This window comes from Phytophthora cinnamomi, assembly GCF_018691715.1.
Source record: "Phytophthora cinnamomi strain GKB4 chromosome Unknown Contig92, whole genome shotgun sequence".
Classification (NCBI taxonomy): domain Eukaryota; phylum Oomycota; class Peronosporomycetes; order Peronosporales; family Peronosporaceae; genus Phytophthora; species Phytophthora cinnamomi.
Window position 1 is genome coordinate 177,174 of NW_027151025.1, and position 16,437 is coordinate 193,610.

At 52.2% G+C, this 16,437-nt stretch overlaps 4 protein-coding genes across 4 annotated transcripts; 1 reads left to right on the forward strand and 3 right to left on the reverse strand.

Moving 5' to 3' along the window:
* Positions 1–360: 360 nt before the first annotated feature.
* IUM83_02730 (Necrosis inducing protein NPP1) lies at positions 361–1,347 on the reverse strand (the record flags this gene model as incomplete). The annotated part of the gene is made up of 1 exon (XM_067926672.1): positions 361–1,347. One exon carries the CDS (start codon positions 1,345–1,347, stop codon positions 361–363), a length of 987 nt encoding a protein of 328 aa, XP_067784385.1.
* Positions 1,348–9,572: 8,225 nt separating this feature from the next.
* On the reverse strand, positions 9,573–10,979 carry IUM83_02731 (uncharacterized protein; the record flags this gene model as incomplete). Its single annotated transcript, XM_067926673.1, has 5 exons — positions 9,573–9,625; positions 9,703–9,995; positions 10,094–10,214; positions 10,294–10,562; positions 10,636–10,979. The coding sequence occupies 5 exons, from the start codon at positions 10,977–10,979 to the stop codon at positions 9,573–9,575; spliced, it is 1,080 nt and encodes a 359-aa protein (XP_067784129.1).
* Positions 10,980–11,735: 756 nt separating this feature from the next.
* On the reverse strand, positions 11,736–12,653 carry IUM83_02732 (uncharacterized protein; the record flags this gene model as incomplete). Its single annotated transcript, XM_067926674.1, has 1 exon — positions 11,736–12,653. The coding sequence occupies one exon, from the start codon at positions 12,651–12,653 to the stop codon at positions 11,736–11,738; it is 918 nt and encodes a 305-aa protein (XP_067784128.1).
* Positions 12,654–14,701: 2,048 nt separating this feature from the next.
* IUM83_02733 (acyltransferase ws dgat mgat family protein) lies at positions 14,702–16,267 on the forward strand (the record flags this gene model as incomplete). Its single annotated transcript, XM_067926675.1, has 1 exon — positions 14,702–16,267. The coding sequence occupies one exon, from the start codon at positions 14,702–14,704 to the stop codon at positions 16,265–16,267; it is 1,566 nt and encodes a 521-aa protein (XP_067784384.1).
* Between the last annotated feature and the right edge of the window lie 170 nt (positions 16,268–16,437).

Genomic DNA, 16,437 nt, shown 5'->3' on the forward strand with positions numbered 1-16,437 from the left:
GGACATCAAAATAACGTGCATAATCTACTCTGCAAGAGAAGCATACAAACCTGTTCGCGCTACAAAAACCAAGTGCTCGGAATACCACAGATTTCAAACCAAAGCATCCGATCCCCTTTAACGGCTAATAATATCGTCTTATTTTCATTTTCGACATATCAAATTGAGTAGGTCAAGCAATTTAATTAAAACAAGTCAAAAGCCGAAATTGGTCAAGTAATGTGAAACGGAAGGAGTACATCGTTGTCTGTATGGTTGACTGGTGAGTACACGCACAACTTTGTCTGTCGGCATTTTGTGTCTGCCGGTTTGTATGTCGTTGTCTGTACATGTATGACGCAACAGACACTGAGTTTTCACTTAAAAAGGCCACGCTTTCTCTATCTGCCTCTGGAAGGCCCAGTCGTTAATGGGAATGTTCGCTTTCCCCCAGCTCACCGAGTTGAGCGCGCGGCGAGCATTCTCCGAGAGCTGGCTCCACATGATCAAGTCTTGGAACTCGCCGCCCTTCGATGTCGAGCCCAACTCGTGGTTCTTCGGCCAGTGGCTCTCGTAGTTAACCTTAACACTCGTGCCGTCCACGTTGTCAGCTTTCGGAGGAACCTGCTTCGTGAAATCAGCGTGTGCTGACGGCGTCACCGCCAAGATCTTCGGTTCCGGGACGTCGGGGTTGTCGATCCACACGATGACTTGCTCCCAATCATGGCGATGTCCAAAAAACGGAGAAGGCGAGTCCTTCGGGAAATACCAGACGTACATGATGGCCCACACACCCCTGTACCAGGTGGAGCGACCGTACACCTGCGAATTCCACCCAGACCTCTTGCACTTACTATTGTGAGAGCCTGTCGGTTTGAGACCACTACCCGTCTCTCCGGCTTCGTTCACCGCAGGGTACGGATGACATCCATTCGAGATGTGAATCTGCGGCTTGAACTTGACACCGGCCCTTTCGGATATGGTGACAGGTTCAGGTTGAGCAAATGGCTGCACCTTATCGTGGGGAATCCACACAGGCGTCCACGGACCCGGGTCCGGTGTGGGCGCGGGGGTCGGTGGTGGGGTCGGTTCTGGAGTGGGTGCGAGGGTCGGTGGCGGGGTCGGCTCTGGAGTGGGCTCTGGAGTTGGAGTCGGAGTTGTTGGAACCGGTGTTGGGGGCGGCGTTGGAGCTTCAGTCTCATTCGTGGGGTCCAGCTGAGTTGTCGGCTCCAGCTGAGCTGTTGGCTCCGCAGTGAACTGTTTTAAGCTCGAGAAGTCTATGTACTGAACCTTCGAGCGAGTTTGGTTCTGGGCGTGCACCAAGGCAAAAGCAACCAAAGCCGCGCACAGGATAAAGCAGGACTTCATCGTCCCCAGAAGTTAGCGATTCGTATCGGGGTGGAAGAATGAATTGCGGAATGAGTCGAACGACTCAGCGAAGACTGCAGGCTTTCGTGCTTTCGTTTGAAATGATGTGGGGACTTTCCATCCGAGATACAAGCCGGTACTTGTAACACGCGGTGTGCATTACCGGCTGTTATTTTTGTTATACCATACGGAAATGGGGTGTAGTGCTCGGATCGTCTGCGATTAGTTTACTCCCTATACGCTAACAGTGTAGTTCACTATAAATTAAAAGCTGACTAAAACTTAAGTTTTACTGATACAACTGCGTCCTTGATATCCCTTTTCGATATATATATATATATATATATTCGGGCCTTGCCGAGTTCAGACATCAAAATATTTGCGTAATATCCGGGTTGTTTGTCTGAAATGGTGTTGTTCGTTCGGCAACCACACGTTAGCAAAATTCACTATACACTAACTAACGTACTTCGAACTATATGATTATTTTTCTGCAACTAACTCTTCCATTTACAGTTAGCAAACATACCACTTACAGTTAGTTAGTGTGTTACTAACAACAAAACGCCCTACTCTAACAGCGATCATTTACATATATTACGAAATAGCTTCAGTCTACAGATCAAAGTCATTGTCAGGGTCGATGATACCGACCTCTATTACGACTCCTGCAGAGCGGTTCTTCTTTTTTTCAATGGCGGCTCGTTTCTTTGTCCACGAACGCGGATAAACGGCCCGCTCTCGCACTTCCGTCTCTACCTACAAGAAGTTGGACGTGATTAACCCGTTACAAGGACCATGATATGCAGTCAATCCTAGAGCGCTTCTTGAGCCACATCGCTCCCAACAGGCAGACGACGTCTGCAAATCAAGTGTACGAGGCCCTTCGGCATCTTGACTTGTGTGAGAGGGATTCTTTGAAGGCGTAATGTACGACCGGTATTTCAACTGTTCCTTCAACCCGTTATAACTAAACCTGACTGTAGGTAGTCTGTACCGGTATGGGTGTCTCCGTTCAGTTGTTTCCGGATGGGATATATTTCGTGATTTGTCACCGCGCAACGATCATACATGTACATGTATCTTTCTTACAGTTGAAGTTTTTTTTTTACACTTCCACTATGAGATTGACCGTGATGCAATTTTTTTTTAATTAAAATATCAACAGCGTTTGCAAACTACATGTACATGTACTAAGTAGCTCGCAACGTTACTAGGTAGCCCAAGGAAATACAAAGTAAAGGCTTGGGCACTACACTGCACATAGTGAGAGGATTCTCTAATGTATCGGAGTTGTCACAATCCCGATACTTTAGAGACTGGACATAATCATTGTGTGCAGTCATTGTGTGCAGTCTCGAATGTATCGGGATTGTGACAATCCCAATACCATTAGAAAATCTGGTCATCAATGATGACCGTTAGTGATGGGATCGCAGCCCATTTTCATAACAGTGACGCATGATACTCCCTGTAGTAGTTCTTTCGTGATCTGTACGGCTCTGGGATGTACCTAATGTAGGCCGCAGACAACTCTACAATAAACTAACTGTAGACTGTTTGCATACGAGTTAGGCTGTGCGCTCCCTGACGCAGCCTCCATATCAGCCACAGATTCGTTGCACAACGGGAAACTCCATCTATCGAAATCCGTCTTCATGGAGGACGCTGCCACAGGTACAGTATTCTGCCTCACTAAGGTGTTCTTATATTTGCGCATTGGCAAAACAACTTGAATTATGGTTTGATAGATTTTTTTAAAGTCGCACCATGAAATGTCGTAAATACAATTATACTACTGGTACGGTGTAGATATCACGCCTTCCTCAGTGAGGCAAAATAATGTATCCGTATACACCGCAGCGACAAAACTACATACTACATGAGCTCTTACACCATTCAATCAGTTATCGTAGCCTACAGAAAGCTTCAGGATCAGCGCGTGTTGGTAGTTTTTGTTATACACTAGCATTTGCTAATGTTTGCGCGACTACAGTGGTACAATTATTCTCTAGTGCCAGCTATATGTTTTCTTGAGTTTTTTACTTTAAAAGTAAAAGAAAGAGTTTCCCTGAGAACGAGGGATATAGTGTGTAGAATCACCGGTCGTACATTTCAGACAACTGATTAAATCTACAAGATGTAGATGTAATCGGTTGCAGTACAACGGTATCGTGCATTTCATGCCTACCAGATGGGTCAGACGAAGTTCGTGATCATCGATTGCGTGAAATGTATCTAAGGTGTGTCCCATTGGACGTCGTTAGCTAGAACTACCTTATTGAAAGCTGCAATTTGGCGGACGCAGAAGTTGGATCGGACGACGACATTGACGCAGGTGGGAATACTAGCAGTGATGGTGAAGGTGATAGTAATTCGTAATAGGTCACTCCTCAGTAAAATCAAGATTTGCTCCCAAGTGATTTGGACCTTCTGTTATTGAAGTGATACGACTATACGATAAGTGCCATCAGAGAAAACGAAGCGTACTTATGAGTACTAAACCAGATGAGACCACCCAATACAAAAACGTAATTAAATTTTATTACAATGGAGATACTGTCGTTTCAATGGGGACGGGGGGAAGGATCGTACTTAAACGAATTTGTGAGAAAACGCGTTTTGAACATTTTGCTCCAACGTGTTCATCCTGATTTTTTCCCGCTGAGCGCTCGCTCGAGCCACTCAACAGTTCACAGTCAACTGCGCGGCTTCAAGGGACTCTAGAGAAGTCTACAAACTTCGTATGCGAGTGAGCGAGACAGTAATAAGTCTGTGGAGCTGGACGAGGCCCTTCAGTAGCACATCACCACAGTGCTAGGTATATCCTGCTGCGAGGAGGAATGCATCGAATACCACGGCGACGCATCTATAGTCTCCGTGCGGGGATCATGAATATGACGGACCGCCAGCGAACTAGCCTGGTGACTCTGCACTGGGTTCCCGGACACATGGCAACGCCATCAATCAACGGTGGTGCGATCAGTATACACCTACTTTCTGCATCTCGTTAGCCAAGTATCCAGAACCACGTTCCAGACAGCCTACAACGTCAGCAACATGTGGCGCAGGGAACCTTTCAATCCCGTCGAGCGACTGGAGGTACCCAGGCGTCAGAATGCGATCCAGTCTGTTGTGAATCCCCCTAGGATGCTCGCCAGGTCAAACAGAATCTGGGAAAGTCAAGACAGTATCTCGTCAGTCTTTCAGTATGAAGCAAGAATCTTCGGTGCCCTGCACGGTAGCTGGACGCCAGAGTGCGTGGCTGGATCAAGAGATACCAAGGCACCCAATAGGACGCACTGAAGGACTAGTAGAAGCGTGCGGGGGAGTAGTAAACGCCGTTTCCCACGGCCGCATCCCACGTCGGGACAGTTACCATTACTCTAAACTACTCCGTTGACACCTCCTGGAGATGAGCCTTGCCTAGAACGGGAGCATGACATCGCGGGATGTTCCAGCGTTAGCTGGCCCTTCGTTCACCGTTGGCGACAGGGATAGGGACAGTGAAGAGAGAGATCAATTATCGGCGACCGCAGCCCCGGTAGGTCTTTACGCTGCTCTGCACTAGCGTTCCGGTTTACATGCAATATACGGCGGACTCGGAGCAACTGCACCAGTGCGCTAGTCGCGCTCCACGTCCTTCGGCACGACGCCAGCTCGCATACTGCCGTTGAAGCCCCGCGACTTCTCTCCGCGGTCCTCACCACCCTACCACTCTACCACGTCCATACGTGAACCCCGAACAGCGTACCTCGTGCAGTGCAGGCGTGCCCCAATTCCCGATATGTAGTAGCACTAATTCCGCGTTTGACACCAAGTAGCTTAGGTTAGTTCGCCGTTAATGCTCTTCACGCACGAAATCCAGAACTTTGGGCCAGGCTTGCCAGACGACAATGCCGCACCCTCCTATCTACTGAAGTCACCCCGGTCCGCGCCTATCCTATCTGCTATGGTGTCCTTGCTAACCTACTTACCTCACGCTGTCTCTCAACCGTTCATCGGTTCGTCCTCGCCGATTCTCCTTCTCCGCATACTACACGCCGCTCGCCCTGGCCGTGTCGTCTCTCCTTGTGATCTTCTCGAGTCACCCAACTTTAATGACAATCCTCTGCATTCTGTCTAGATCTGTCACGGGGTTACACACACAAGTGACAACAGTCACTTGTGCATGACAGCGGTCACAAGAGACAACTGCCACTTGTGCGTGACAATTGTCACTTATGGTTTAACAGATAAATGTCTGTTAAAGTCTTAGATACTTCCTCACCTTGGTGTAAGTCACACCAATGGATACATTGAAGTGAGCCACCACAATGAGTGGTCCACACATACCCAAAGATCCTATTGGTAGAAAGCAGCATCTTTCGACCAATTAGAGACGTACATATTGACGGGGCTCTGACAGCCAGCCGCTGTCAACCCCTTTCATAGATGATAAACAGTTTTAGCAGATTTAGGAGGAAGATCAATTTATAAACAATACAGTTCTCATTTTACCTTAAACTAGCTACTTGGAGTCTTTATTTGATTTATATTATACTTGTGGACTCAAGTATAATTAATTCAATTTATTAATAAACTCCTACGCTTCCTCATACACGTAGCGCAACGTGTAAGCTAAAGTAGTGAGCTAAAGTAGGCCGACTACATAGTGTGTGAGTGACCCACCGTCCGAGGGTCCAAAAGCGTAAGTGACGGCTAGTTGCAGTGTTGTATATTCTGTATTTGTTAGTTATCGGGCTAGGAGAGCACTTGGGTAAGGTGCCTTCAAAGTTCCAAGCTTCACCCAGAGTCGAAGTGAAATCCTGGATCTTGAATTCGCGATATTCTGGGTTCGAGTGATCTGGAATTCTGTGTTTGCCTTCAGCAACGAGGACGTGTTCTGAAGTAGACGTGCACGTCAGCGCTTCTTCAAAGGCTACGTTTACAAGCCGATGAAGTGCCGTTCCGTCGAAGACAAACGAGCGGACAGGGATTACAAAAGGTACTCACGTCAAACAAGGAGGGGTGCAATTCAGGGTTTGCTTGCGGTACTCTGGGTTTTATTCTTCCTCTGTTGACTCCCAGAATTTTCATGTGCCACGCTATACAAAACACCCCTGCGCGATCAAGGTTTCGTCGGCCTCGCCTCATATGAAATAGCCAATTGGGGGATGGATGTGTGAAGGTCAGAGCGGAAAATCAGCGAGTTCATGCTCGGTAACCAAGCTAAGTGGGCAAACAACTTTGTCGTCGGGCCTGAAGTACCCACCCTGATTCGCATCCGATCTAGATACGGCAGCGCAAGTCATCTCGAACTTGAAAGCAACGTGTCGTCCGATCAGTACAGAGCTGCGTATCGCTATGGTCGAAGAGGTTCTGAAAGCAAAGTATCTCTCAGAAATCACCGCCGCGTGAACCAGGCGCGTTACCGGGGGGGAGTGTTCACAAGCGAGGCAGACACTCAATCCGCCGACATCAAGCTTCGAAGCGAGATCGAGGACCTCGAATCGAGGTATGGAAACCTCTCGATCTTCCCAGCAATGTTTCGGAAGTTTCAACTGCTTCGTGTCTCCTAACATTTTGCAAAAATGCTGCAACAAAGTTCTTGCGCGGAGCCATGGTCTCCGATGTGGACACACGAGTAGAAAGCTTGAAGCTATTTGCGTTTTACTTTGAGGGCTCTCAGCTGGAGGTCGAAAAGTTGGCAAATTCGACTGAGATTGCAATGGTCGCTAGAATAATCACCGAAATCACTCTCACCCACCTGCCGTACCCTCCCTCGTGTGTTCCAACATTTTTACTGTGATGACTGCGGCAGTACTCAAGGCAGTGCCAGATCTCACCTTGTTGCTATAATGTTCGGTAAAACGACTGAAGATCGCGGGTCGGTTCTCTTCGGCTGCGATAGCAACCACGATAAATGGATGAGGCTACGTGTGCTGGCAGATATCGTGGCGCAGGCAGATATGCTGTCTCCGTAGTTTTTATTGGACGGGTCTTTCCCAGCCCAGTCCTCCCCATACTACAGGTAGCCAGGTACCATCTAGCCCAGCTGCCCATATTATTACACGTCCACCCGATAGATAACTAGACTCCGTCTAGTCCTGTTGTCCGCGGTGTCGCGCGTCCTCTTTTCCGAACTTAACACTTTCCTTGTCGCGTCCACGCCTAAGTAGACCAGTATAGCGCCGACGGCCAGCAAGCGAGGCAGTACGATGATCGACCAGACTATTACTGGCCTGTTCACTAGACGTGTTGGAGACAGGTACGGCTGGGAATGAAATACAATTGACCTGGGCTCCTGCAAGCCACAGGCGACCCCACCGGACATGCAAACAGGTCGAGCGACACTCCGTCACCGCACTTGGGCACGCCCGAGTACTCGAGAGCGCTTTTCTTCACGGTTTCTCTCCGTGGTTCTGCCTCCCTACTCAATACATCGCCCTCACCTGTGCAGCGCCCGCACTTTCGCTTTCCTGTGTCACTTACTCCTGTGCGTAGCCAACACGTCCTGGTCGCACGGCACTACCACTCCGTTTCAGAATACTTGTCCTCTTATGCTTAAGTGCTTCGGGATTCGTCAATATTTGCCTAAAACGACTACGATTGGTCTTAATAGAACGCAGGCGCTCTGGCGGTATGGATGGTGGGTAGACCTTCACAGAGCTCTCAAAATTGAAAGCGTGATGGTCTCAAAGGAGATTTTGCACCCGAATCGTCCACAGATGTCGCCCAGCCTTCCCCTCGTACCTCAAATCTCAGGTATGAATGTCAAACGAATCAGGAGAGAGCTTACAGTGATGGAGCGTCGACAGGCAATCAGCTCTGTCCTCGTGCGTTCAAACGGAGGCAAACCGCATCGAAAAGCGGTGCATGAAGTGGCCAGCCTCTTTGGCGTTCATAAGAGGACGATTGCGAGGCTGTGGAAGCGCGCCAAGGCGAATGCAGAGCTTTTGGGGTGTACGAGGCGCCGTCTTTGAAGCACCGATGTGGCAGGAAGCCACGTGACTTGGCTGCTGCCCTTGAACGCCTCCGGAACGTCAGCCCCCATGAACGAACAACGCTTCGCTCGGCGGCAACGGCTTCGGGCGTGCCGACTACGACGCTGTTCCGTCGTGCAAGTTGCGCTCGTGTACAAGCGTGACCCGCCCACTGCTCACTGCCGACAACATGCAGGCCAGTGTGACGTTCTGCCTCGACCACGTTGCTCACATGGTAAAAGCGAGGCTTCGCCGGGAGGGAAGACTTCCTTTATGCATCCCCTGCTCTGACCATACAGTCTCGGTTATACGAACAGTAGCTAGCGTAAACACGACTGGTCATAGTTAAACCAAGTATATTTAGCGACAAGTTGAGGGGCGACAAGTATTCTAAAACGGAGTGGTAGACGACAAGAACCCGCGTTTCGGTACAACTAGTGCATTACAAGTCTTGAATCGTTACTATCCAGCAACATTTCACAACTGAGGTCGAACTGCCAGACCGCGGCTCGCTGACAACACTTTCTTCTACTTCCCCCCGTCGCCTAGCTACTCTATCGTATACACTGGCGTCTCCCTCTCTGGACTACATTCCCCTTCTCGCGGCCTCCTGGCCTCACGCTTTCTCTGTCCGACGCCGCCTCTCCTTTGCTGTATACTCACTGTCCTTCTTGCTCACGTGTCACCTCGCCTTGCAATCTTCTGCGGACGCTATTACCTCCTGTCGCAAGTGGCTCTAGTCCACTGGCTTGCATCCGTCACTGCTCACTCGCCATCACCAATCACCGCTCGGTGCACCACACAGGGGTGCCGAAAATTGCATTGTTACGGATTGCAAGAAACCGCAAGCAATAGATTATCGACTGCGTCTTCGCGGGTGGTTAAATAGATTATCGGATGCATTACGTCCACCTCAACACACTATTTCCTTACTCTGCATTTTCAACGGTGCGGGCGTCCCAATATCCGCTGTTTTGGCGTAGGAAGAGCAGCATTTCGAGCGTGTACGGCTGCAGCAAGTGCCGTTGAAGCCCAAATGCAGCCCGCGCGACGCTGAAAACCCGCTCCACCAGGGGGGGATCGAGGACAGCAGCTCGTACCCTGGCTGCTGGTCCTCGAGGCGGCGGCGCTTTTGGAGGCGCTCCACAAAAGAGGCTTCGGCTTCGTTCTCAGCGTCTGGTTCGCCTTCAGACTGTCCGGCGGCTAGGAACGGCTCTAGCGCCGCCTTCTCGGCACGGGTCAGGCGCTTCGCTTGGCGCTTCAGCACTCGGACACAACCTGACTCGAAGTCAGGGCTGTTAACAATGGCAGCCCTTGGAGTTGCATACATTAAACCATACCAAATACGTGTTAGTAGCTCATAAATAGAGAAAGTAATGGGAAAACTGACCGAGATAACGGGAGTATGAGGGCTTCGACGCGATAAGTCCGTCGAACCACACCCGCACGTCGAGCATGTTAACCCCTTCTCCTTGAAGCGCCTTCGACACAGATTCCACGTTCTTCAGCTCCTCTAGAAGGGCGCGTAGACGCCGTTTGGCAGCGGCCGAAGGCAGCACGTCCACCAGCTCCTCGTCATCACTATCCAAAAATGGCAGCATCTCGAAAAAGCGGTGGAGCATCGCAAAAGTGGAGCTCCACCGCGTCTGCTGGCGAATGATTGGCCGAAGGTGGGTTTGGCGGCTGTGCTCACATATTACAGATTTAGACATAAATACCGAAAATAATGTCAGAAAACACTTACCGCACTTTAGCAGACTGACGCAAAGTGCGTAGCTTACCCATAAGCGTTTGCACCAACTCCAGGTCCTCCGAGTGCTCTTGCATTTGTGCTGACGCCGCGAGATTGAGCCGGTGGCTCGCACACCCGACTAACGGGACGTTCATCAGCCTGGCCAGACGCTGATTGACGGAGCAGTTGTCTCCAACAAGGAAGACACACTGCTCCAGGCTCTTGTTAAAGTCACGCAGCAGCATTGACGCCAAAAAGACCGGTGCGACTCGGCAGTGTGATCATCCGTATCCTCGTTGATGAGCGGAGCCATGCATAGAAGCGGGCAGTACACCGAGTCGCCCATTTTGTACCAAGCAAACACGGCGATGTAGTGCTCGGATGCGTGACTCCATCCGTCAAAGACGAGACCGAAGCGGTCAGGCATCTCGGCCGCGATTGCACGCTCGACAGAGCGCGTGACGCTCTCGAGAGAGCGATGCAGCGTTTCTACCAAAGTCGGCATGAGGTTCGTGTAGCTGGTGTTAGAAGGTGACGTGTATGTTAGTCAGTAGTTCAGACAACGTAGGCATAATTCAAACGAGAACGTACCGTCGCGCTAGCTTGTTCTCGCAAAACGAGAGAGGTAAGTTGCATTTGACCACCCACTCCAGCCAGCCAAACATGTTTTGTGCGGAATGGCACACGTAGTGAGCCAGCGAGCCCGTCTCGCCGGGTGTAGCCGCCAGCATTTCGGTGGTGTGGGCGGGGTGCTCACGCCTGATATGCTGCATTAGGTTCGTGTACCTCGCACCCGCAGCACGCTTCCGGACCGCGCCGCACGAGCACCGGAAGTACTCGAGGATCACCTCATCGTACTGGTCGCGGCATGGGCGGAAGTAGAAGTTCGCCACTTGCCAGTTGGTGAACGTGGCGGGGCGAGGGGCAGCAGACATGGTCTTGGTGGGGTGGTGGGCTCGATGTAAGATTGAGTATGCGGGAAAAGGAGTAAAAAGGCAGAAGCTCAGCATGAACGTGTGGCTTCGCTCGACAGCCACCTATTTGAAATGGTTGGAGGCTGAGCGCTCCAATACATTATCGGTAACAAAAAGGTGAATACGATAGATAATTGTTATTAGCCGTTAAGGTTAGAAAATAAATTATCGGTTCAAATTTATTGCAATAATTGCAGCATCAATCTATTTTTCGGCACCCCTGCCACCACACCACCAACGTCGTCAAGTCGATCACGACTTGCACGGTGTTCCGAAATCCTGCTCGTGTTCCTGAGAGGAGGGACATTCCACCACACTACATCTCCAATTATCAATCTGTTAGGTAGAGTATCTTGCGTTTTTCAGCGACGCGCTCATTTCCCCGAACGGTAGTTTCGTAAAGCGAGAGTGAAAAACTGGTTACTCATTTTGTACGAACATCTTGGTCGTAGCTATCGTCACGTGACGTTCAACAATATTGTGCTACATGTTGTTGGATCAAGGAGCAAGATCGAGAAAGTCAGAACATGTTGGAACAACAAGAACAACATGTTCTGACTTTCACGATCTTGCTACTTGCACAATGTACAGTGTATGTGTTTTTTTAAACGATTAAAATCGAATCCATTGAAAAATGCCAAAGAAAGCTGCTCATTCCACCATACTAACTAAGATCTAGGGAGAGATTTCCTTCATGCCCATCGATCTCGACTACATTCAAGCACTGTTCACTAGCATTTCTATCTCTCTCGGCCGTGCCTCCTTCAGCGCCGACAACAAATCAGCCTGTGCCAGCTGTAAGACTAGCTCCCGCTGCGAATTGAAATACAAGAAAAAGCGCACTGGGCACGTGATCCTCAATCCGATCACTCGGGCTAACAGCATTTCATCCCCAGCAGCGTGGGGGAACAGAACCATAGCGAGGTGGTGCATGAACGGAAATGTGAACTTACCCGCCACCTCGACCATACATCCCCCGACACCACAGACTCGACGAATTGTTGCGGCCTTTTCATCGTCTGGGTTCTCTTCGTCCTCAGCGAACACCGCTCGCATGCTAGAAATGACGCACGAGAACCTCGCCTTGTCCAGTTGAGTAACGAACTCATAGATGCCTCTCCGAGCCATCAAAGCAGCGCGTGCCGTGTCGGATTGGGCCCGAGTCGTACTGGTACGTGACAGCCTGCACTCTGGGGCCACAGTGCTGTTCTCCTTCACCCCACGAATCATCGCCTCGACTGTCTTCAGCAGCTCATTCTCCATACACTGGCGACTCATAAGCAGACGCCTCGTCTGCAGATCCCGGTACTCCAGCAACCGCATCACTTCCTGCCGGAGGTTGTTGATGTCCAGCGTGAGGTTGAACACGCGCGACTCGTATGCCTCGTGGTCGCGCCGGTGCCGCTTCTGGGTCGCACTCATGTAGTAGCGCTTTTTGCGCTTCTTGTCGGGCACACCTGCGAATGAGGCGGGGCTGGGCAAGCGGGGTTTTCGAGGTACCGTGCACGCCTCTCCATTGTCTTGCAACTTGGACAGCTCAACGCCGTCGTCCTCGGCTTCAGCGAGAGCTAACTTGACTGGCAGGTCCTCGAGCTCGCGCTCTGGTGGAGACCATAGCAGATCCGATATCCTCATCCGAGCTTATTAATAATGCGGAGGGAGCTCACACAGACGACAGTGATGCGAGCGCTTGTATCTTGGGGCAAATTCCAGAGTGACGAAGGAGAAGCCCAGCCAGCGGCCTGGACTCCAAATTCGACGGCAGAGTTCGGTACGTCTTTGCTGCCCATGGCGTGCCTCTTGGTCGAAGAGTCTTGGGCATTTCTGAGGGGCTTTTCGCAAAATGGAGAGCTACTTCGAAGGTTTTGGAACTATTGGTTGCAAAAAGGGAGCCCGGGAAGGGAACCAGACGGCAATGTGCCAAGCACAGCTTACTTCACCTCGTCGCCTCCGACACCAAGTCCTGCGGCATTGCATACGACATGTGCTTTCCTGCCCAGAAGTCGTACACATGTACGCAGCAAACGCAGCAACGACGCACAGCATGAACCCAAAGCTGGAATCGAGGCATCATTGGGTCGAAATGCTTACGTACAAGTGTGATAGAGGATGTCACTGCCGGTTCGAGGTTGTTGCACTGTGATCAAGCTTGAATCCTAGCGGCTACCTTATTTATCATTGCGATGCAGTCTCGTCATGTCGAAGCTGGCAGCTTCCAAGGTCAGTGACGGTGTGTTCTTCCCTTCATTACTAATGAGTCATTCGTAGTAGGCCACCCGAGCATTAGGCAGTTGAGTGGCGACCACGCTAACATATAACCGTATGCAGGGCGGCGAGGCCAGAGCAAAGGGCTTGAGTCTAGACAATCTATCCTATATATGTGTATAACTCTCTGGCCCCGTTGCGAGATATTCTGCTCACGCTCACGTTTCCACGGTGTTTACGGGAGCAGCGAATGAGATTGCCCTGGTCTTCCCAAGGTTGACGAGCAACACCGAGCACCTCCTGTAGAAACTGAGCATCAAGACTTGGCGAAAGAAAGAGATACGACTACATGTAAAGTTGATAAAGCGAAGAGGGCGTTCATGTGCAGCAATTGAGGTCAAACACGCCACAACAGGAGAAACTGCCCTTCGAAGTAGCGCGCGTGCTGCATTTGCTAGGCGTGGTGCATGCATAATTATGTTGACCAAAACTGATTGATCGCCTCGGGCTCCCTTTTTGCAACGAAGAGTTTCGAATGCGAAAGGTTTCGAAATAGCGCGCGGTCTTGCTTAAGCCCCGCGTTTCTCGACTTGAGGTCTCGATACACCGAGTTCGAGAGTTGTATTGAAGACCGACCCGCCTCAGTAATCGCTGCGCTCACTTGGTGAGTCTAGCAACAAAGCTGGAAGCAGGGTGCAAGCCTAACTAGGGGTGTTTGGCATCGATACTGTATATCCAGCGATCGGAGCCGTTCGCCATTCACCATTCGCCATTCGCGACATTCCGCTTATGACGTGCTTGCAATGCAAGTTGCATGCAGAGGCAAGCGTCAACATGCTTCGATCGCAGCTTGGTGATCGCCATCGGCACAGCGGCAGACAGTCTGCTTTCGTTGAACAATAATGGACTCGCGACTGCGAGCTGGTCCCGCGCGAACCATGAGTCGAAACGCAAGGTCGGAAAAGTGGCGACACCGCAGGCACTCGGCATCCTCACTCAACATGCAGGGCCAGCCAGCGCTCCTTCATCTCCTGCAGATTCCCCACGCCCCCGAGCACCCGCTGTCTGTCACATTCGGCGCGCTGAAGTTGGCCGCGCATAGAGCGGTCGGCCCGCTCCGCCGAGCCACGCTCATGACAGCGGCCGTGTCAAGCCTTCCTGTCGGAGCAAGCCGAAGCATGCAGCGGCGGGGCGCAAGCGAGTGCCCGCCCTTGCAGTGGGCCTGGTGCTTCGAGGCACACCACGCACGTGTCCGTGTCCCCCATGTGTGCTTTTGCCACCGAATTTTGTTGATGTCAAAGTCCCAAGTTCACGTCCGGGACCAGCAGCGCATGTCGCACTCGCACTTAGTCAAGTATCACGCCTCCGATTGGCTGGTCTGGGCGGCGCGTCACCGCTGGGATCCACCCAGCCGCTGACGGACGGGCTCACTTTCGGCCATTCCGCAAAATACCAGCGACCTCCGAAGAGCTCCCAAGATGGACGTGGAGAACAGCCTCCTGGTGCGGCTCGCGGCCAACGGGCCCACGCTGAGCGACGCGCCCGTGCTGCTGATGGCCGTGGTGCTGGTGCTGGCGCTGTCGGGTGTCGTCTCGCAGCAGCGCCAGAGCGCGCGCGACGCCGCTGACGCCTCCGACCCGGACGACAAGCTGCAGCGCCGCAAGCTCACGCGCAAGCTGTCCAACATCGGGCTGTCCACGCTCGTGACGGAGGTGCCCTCCAACCTGTCCATCCCTGTGTCCGTGCTCACCGTGGAGGGCCACATGACCGCGGCCGACTACGTGGAGCGTCTGCGCGCGCGCCTGCCGCACGACGCCTTCTTCCTGCGCTGGCGCAGCGTCGTGTGCGGCGACTACCAGACGGGCGTCTACAAGTACGTGGAGCTGCCCGACTACGACGTGGCGCAGAACGTGGTGGAGCACACGCTCGGGGAGGGCGAGACCATCATGTCGTACGTCGAGTCGGCGCTGGTCAACTCGCCGCTGGACTTCGACAAGCCGCTATGGGAGATGCACGTGATCCACGATCCCAAGGGCAACCCGGGCGTCACCAGCGTGGGCTGGAAGGTGCACCACTGCCTGGGCGACGGCGCCTCCCTCGCCACGGCCATGGCCAAGCTCAGCGACCAGAGTGAGCTCTTCGACGCCATGCTGGAGAAGCGCGCGCAGGCCAAGAAGAACCCCAAGGCCAAGAAGCCCAGAAAGCCCCTGTCGCAGACAATCAAGGACGTCATAGTCTTCCTGTACGTGTGTTTCTGGTCCCTGTACGTGATCTCCTACCACATGTTCGCGCTCGTGGCTCGCCGCGAGCCGGCCACGGTCTTCAAGCGCCCCGGCGGCAAGCACAAGCGTCTGTCCTACAACATGATCTACTCGGTCAAGACTACCAAGGCGGTGGGCAAGCACTTCCGCGCCACGGTGAACGACGTGATGCTCAATGTGGTGGCCGGCGCCATGCGCAAGACGATGTTGGCTGTGGGCGACTCGGTCGCCCCGACGCTCAAGGTGCGCTGCGCCATCCCCGTGGACATGCGCTCCAGCACGGAGGTCATCCGCCACACCAGCAACCGCTTCTCGTCGCTCGTGATCGACCTGCCGGTCGGCATTGAGGACTCGGCCGAGCGTCTGCACAAGGTCACTGCTGCCATGAACGAGGCCAAGAACTCGCTAGAGAAGTACTTCGTGTACTGGTCGAGCCACCTGGTGTCCATGCTGCCGGCACCGCTTATGCGTGCGATCGTGCACTTCACCACTGGTCGCATGTCCGTGGCCACGAGCAACGTCCGCGCCAGCGTGGTGGAAATGAGCCTGTGCAAGAGTCAGGTGTCGGGCTTCTACGGCTTCGTGCCTCCACCGCCGTACGTGAACCTAGGCGTGGCCATCCTGTCGATGGGCGATAACCTCGGTCTGAACGTGCTCGTGGACCCGTGCGTTGGCATCAACGCCAAGCAGTTCTTGGACTTCGCGAAGGAGGAGTTCACCGCGCTCCAGGAATCGGTAGCCGCGTTGGAGGCGAACACTGGCGAAGAGAAGAAGACCAAGTAAATGAGAGCGATGGCGCTTGTCGTTGCATATCCAGGCAAGGTTTGAGGCTTGTTGCTACCGCTTTGTTAAAAATGGAAAGTATGTTGTATGCTAAAATGCACCAGGCCTCGCTGTCTTAGTGGTATTCCTGGTGTTGCACTGTTCGAAGTCTTTGCTGGATGAGTATTTTG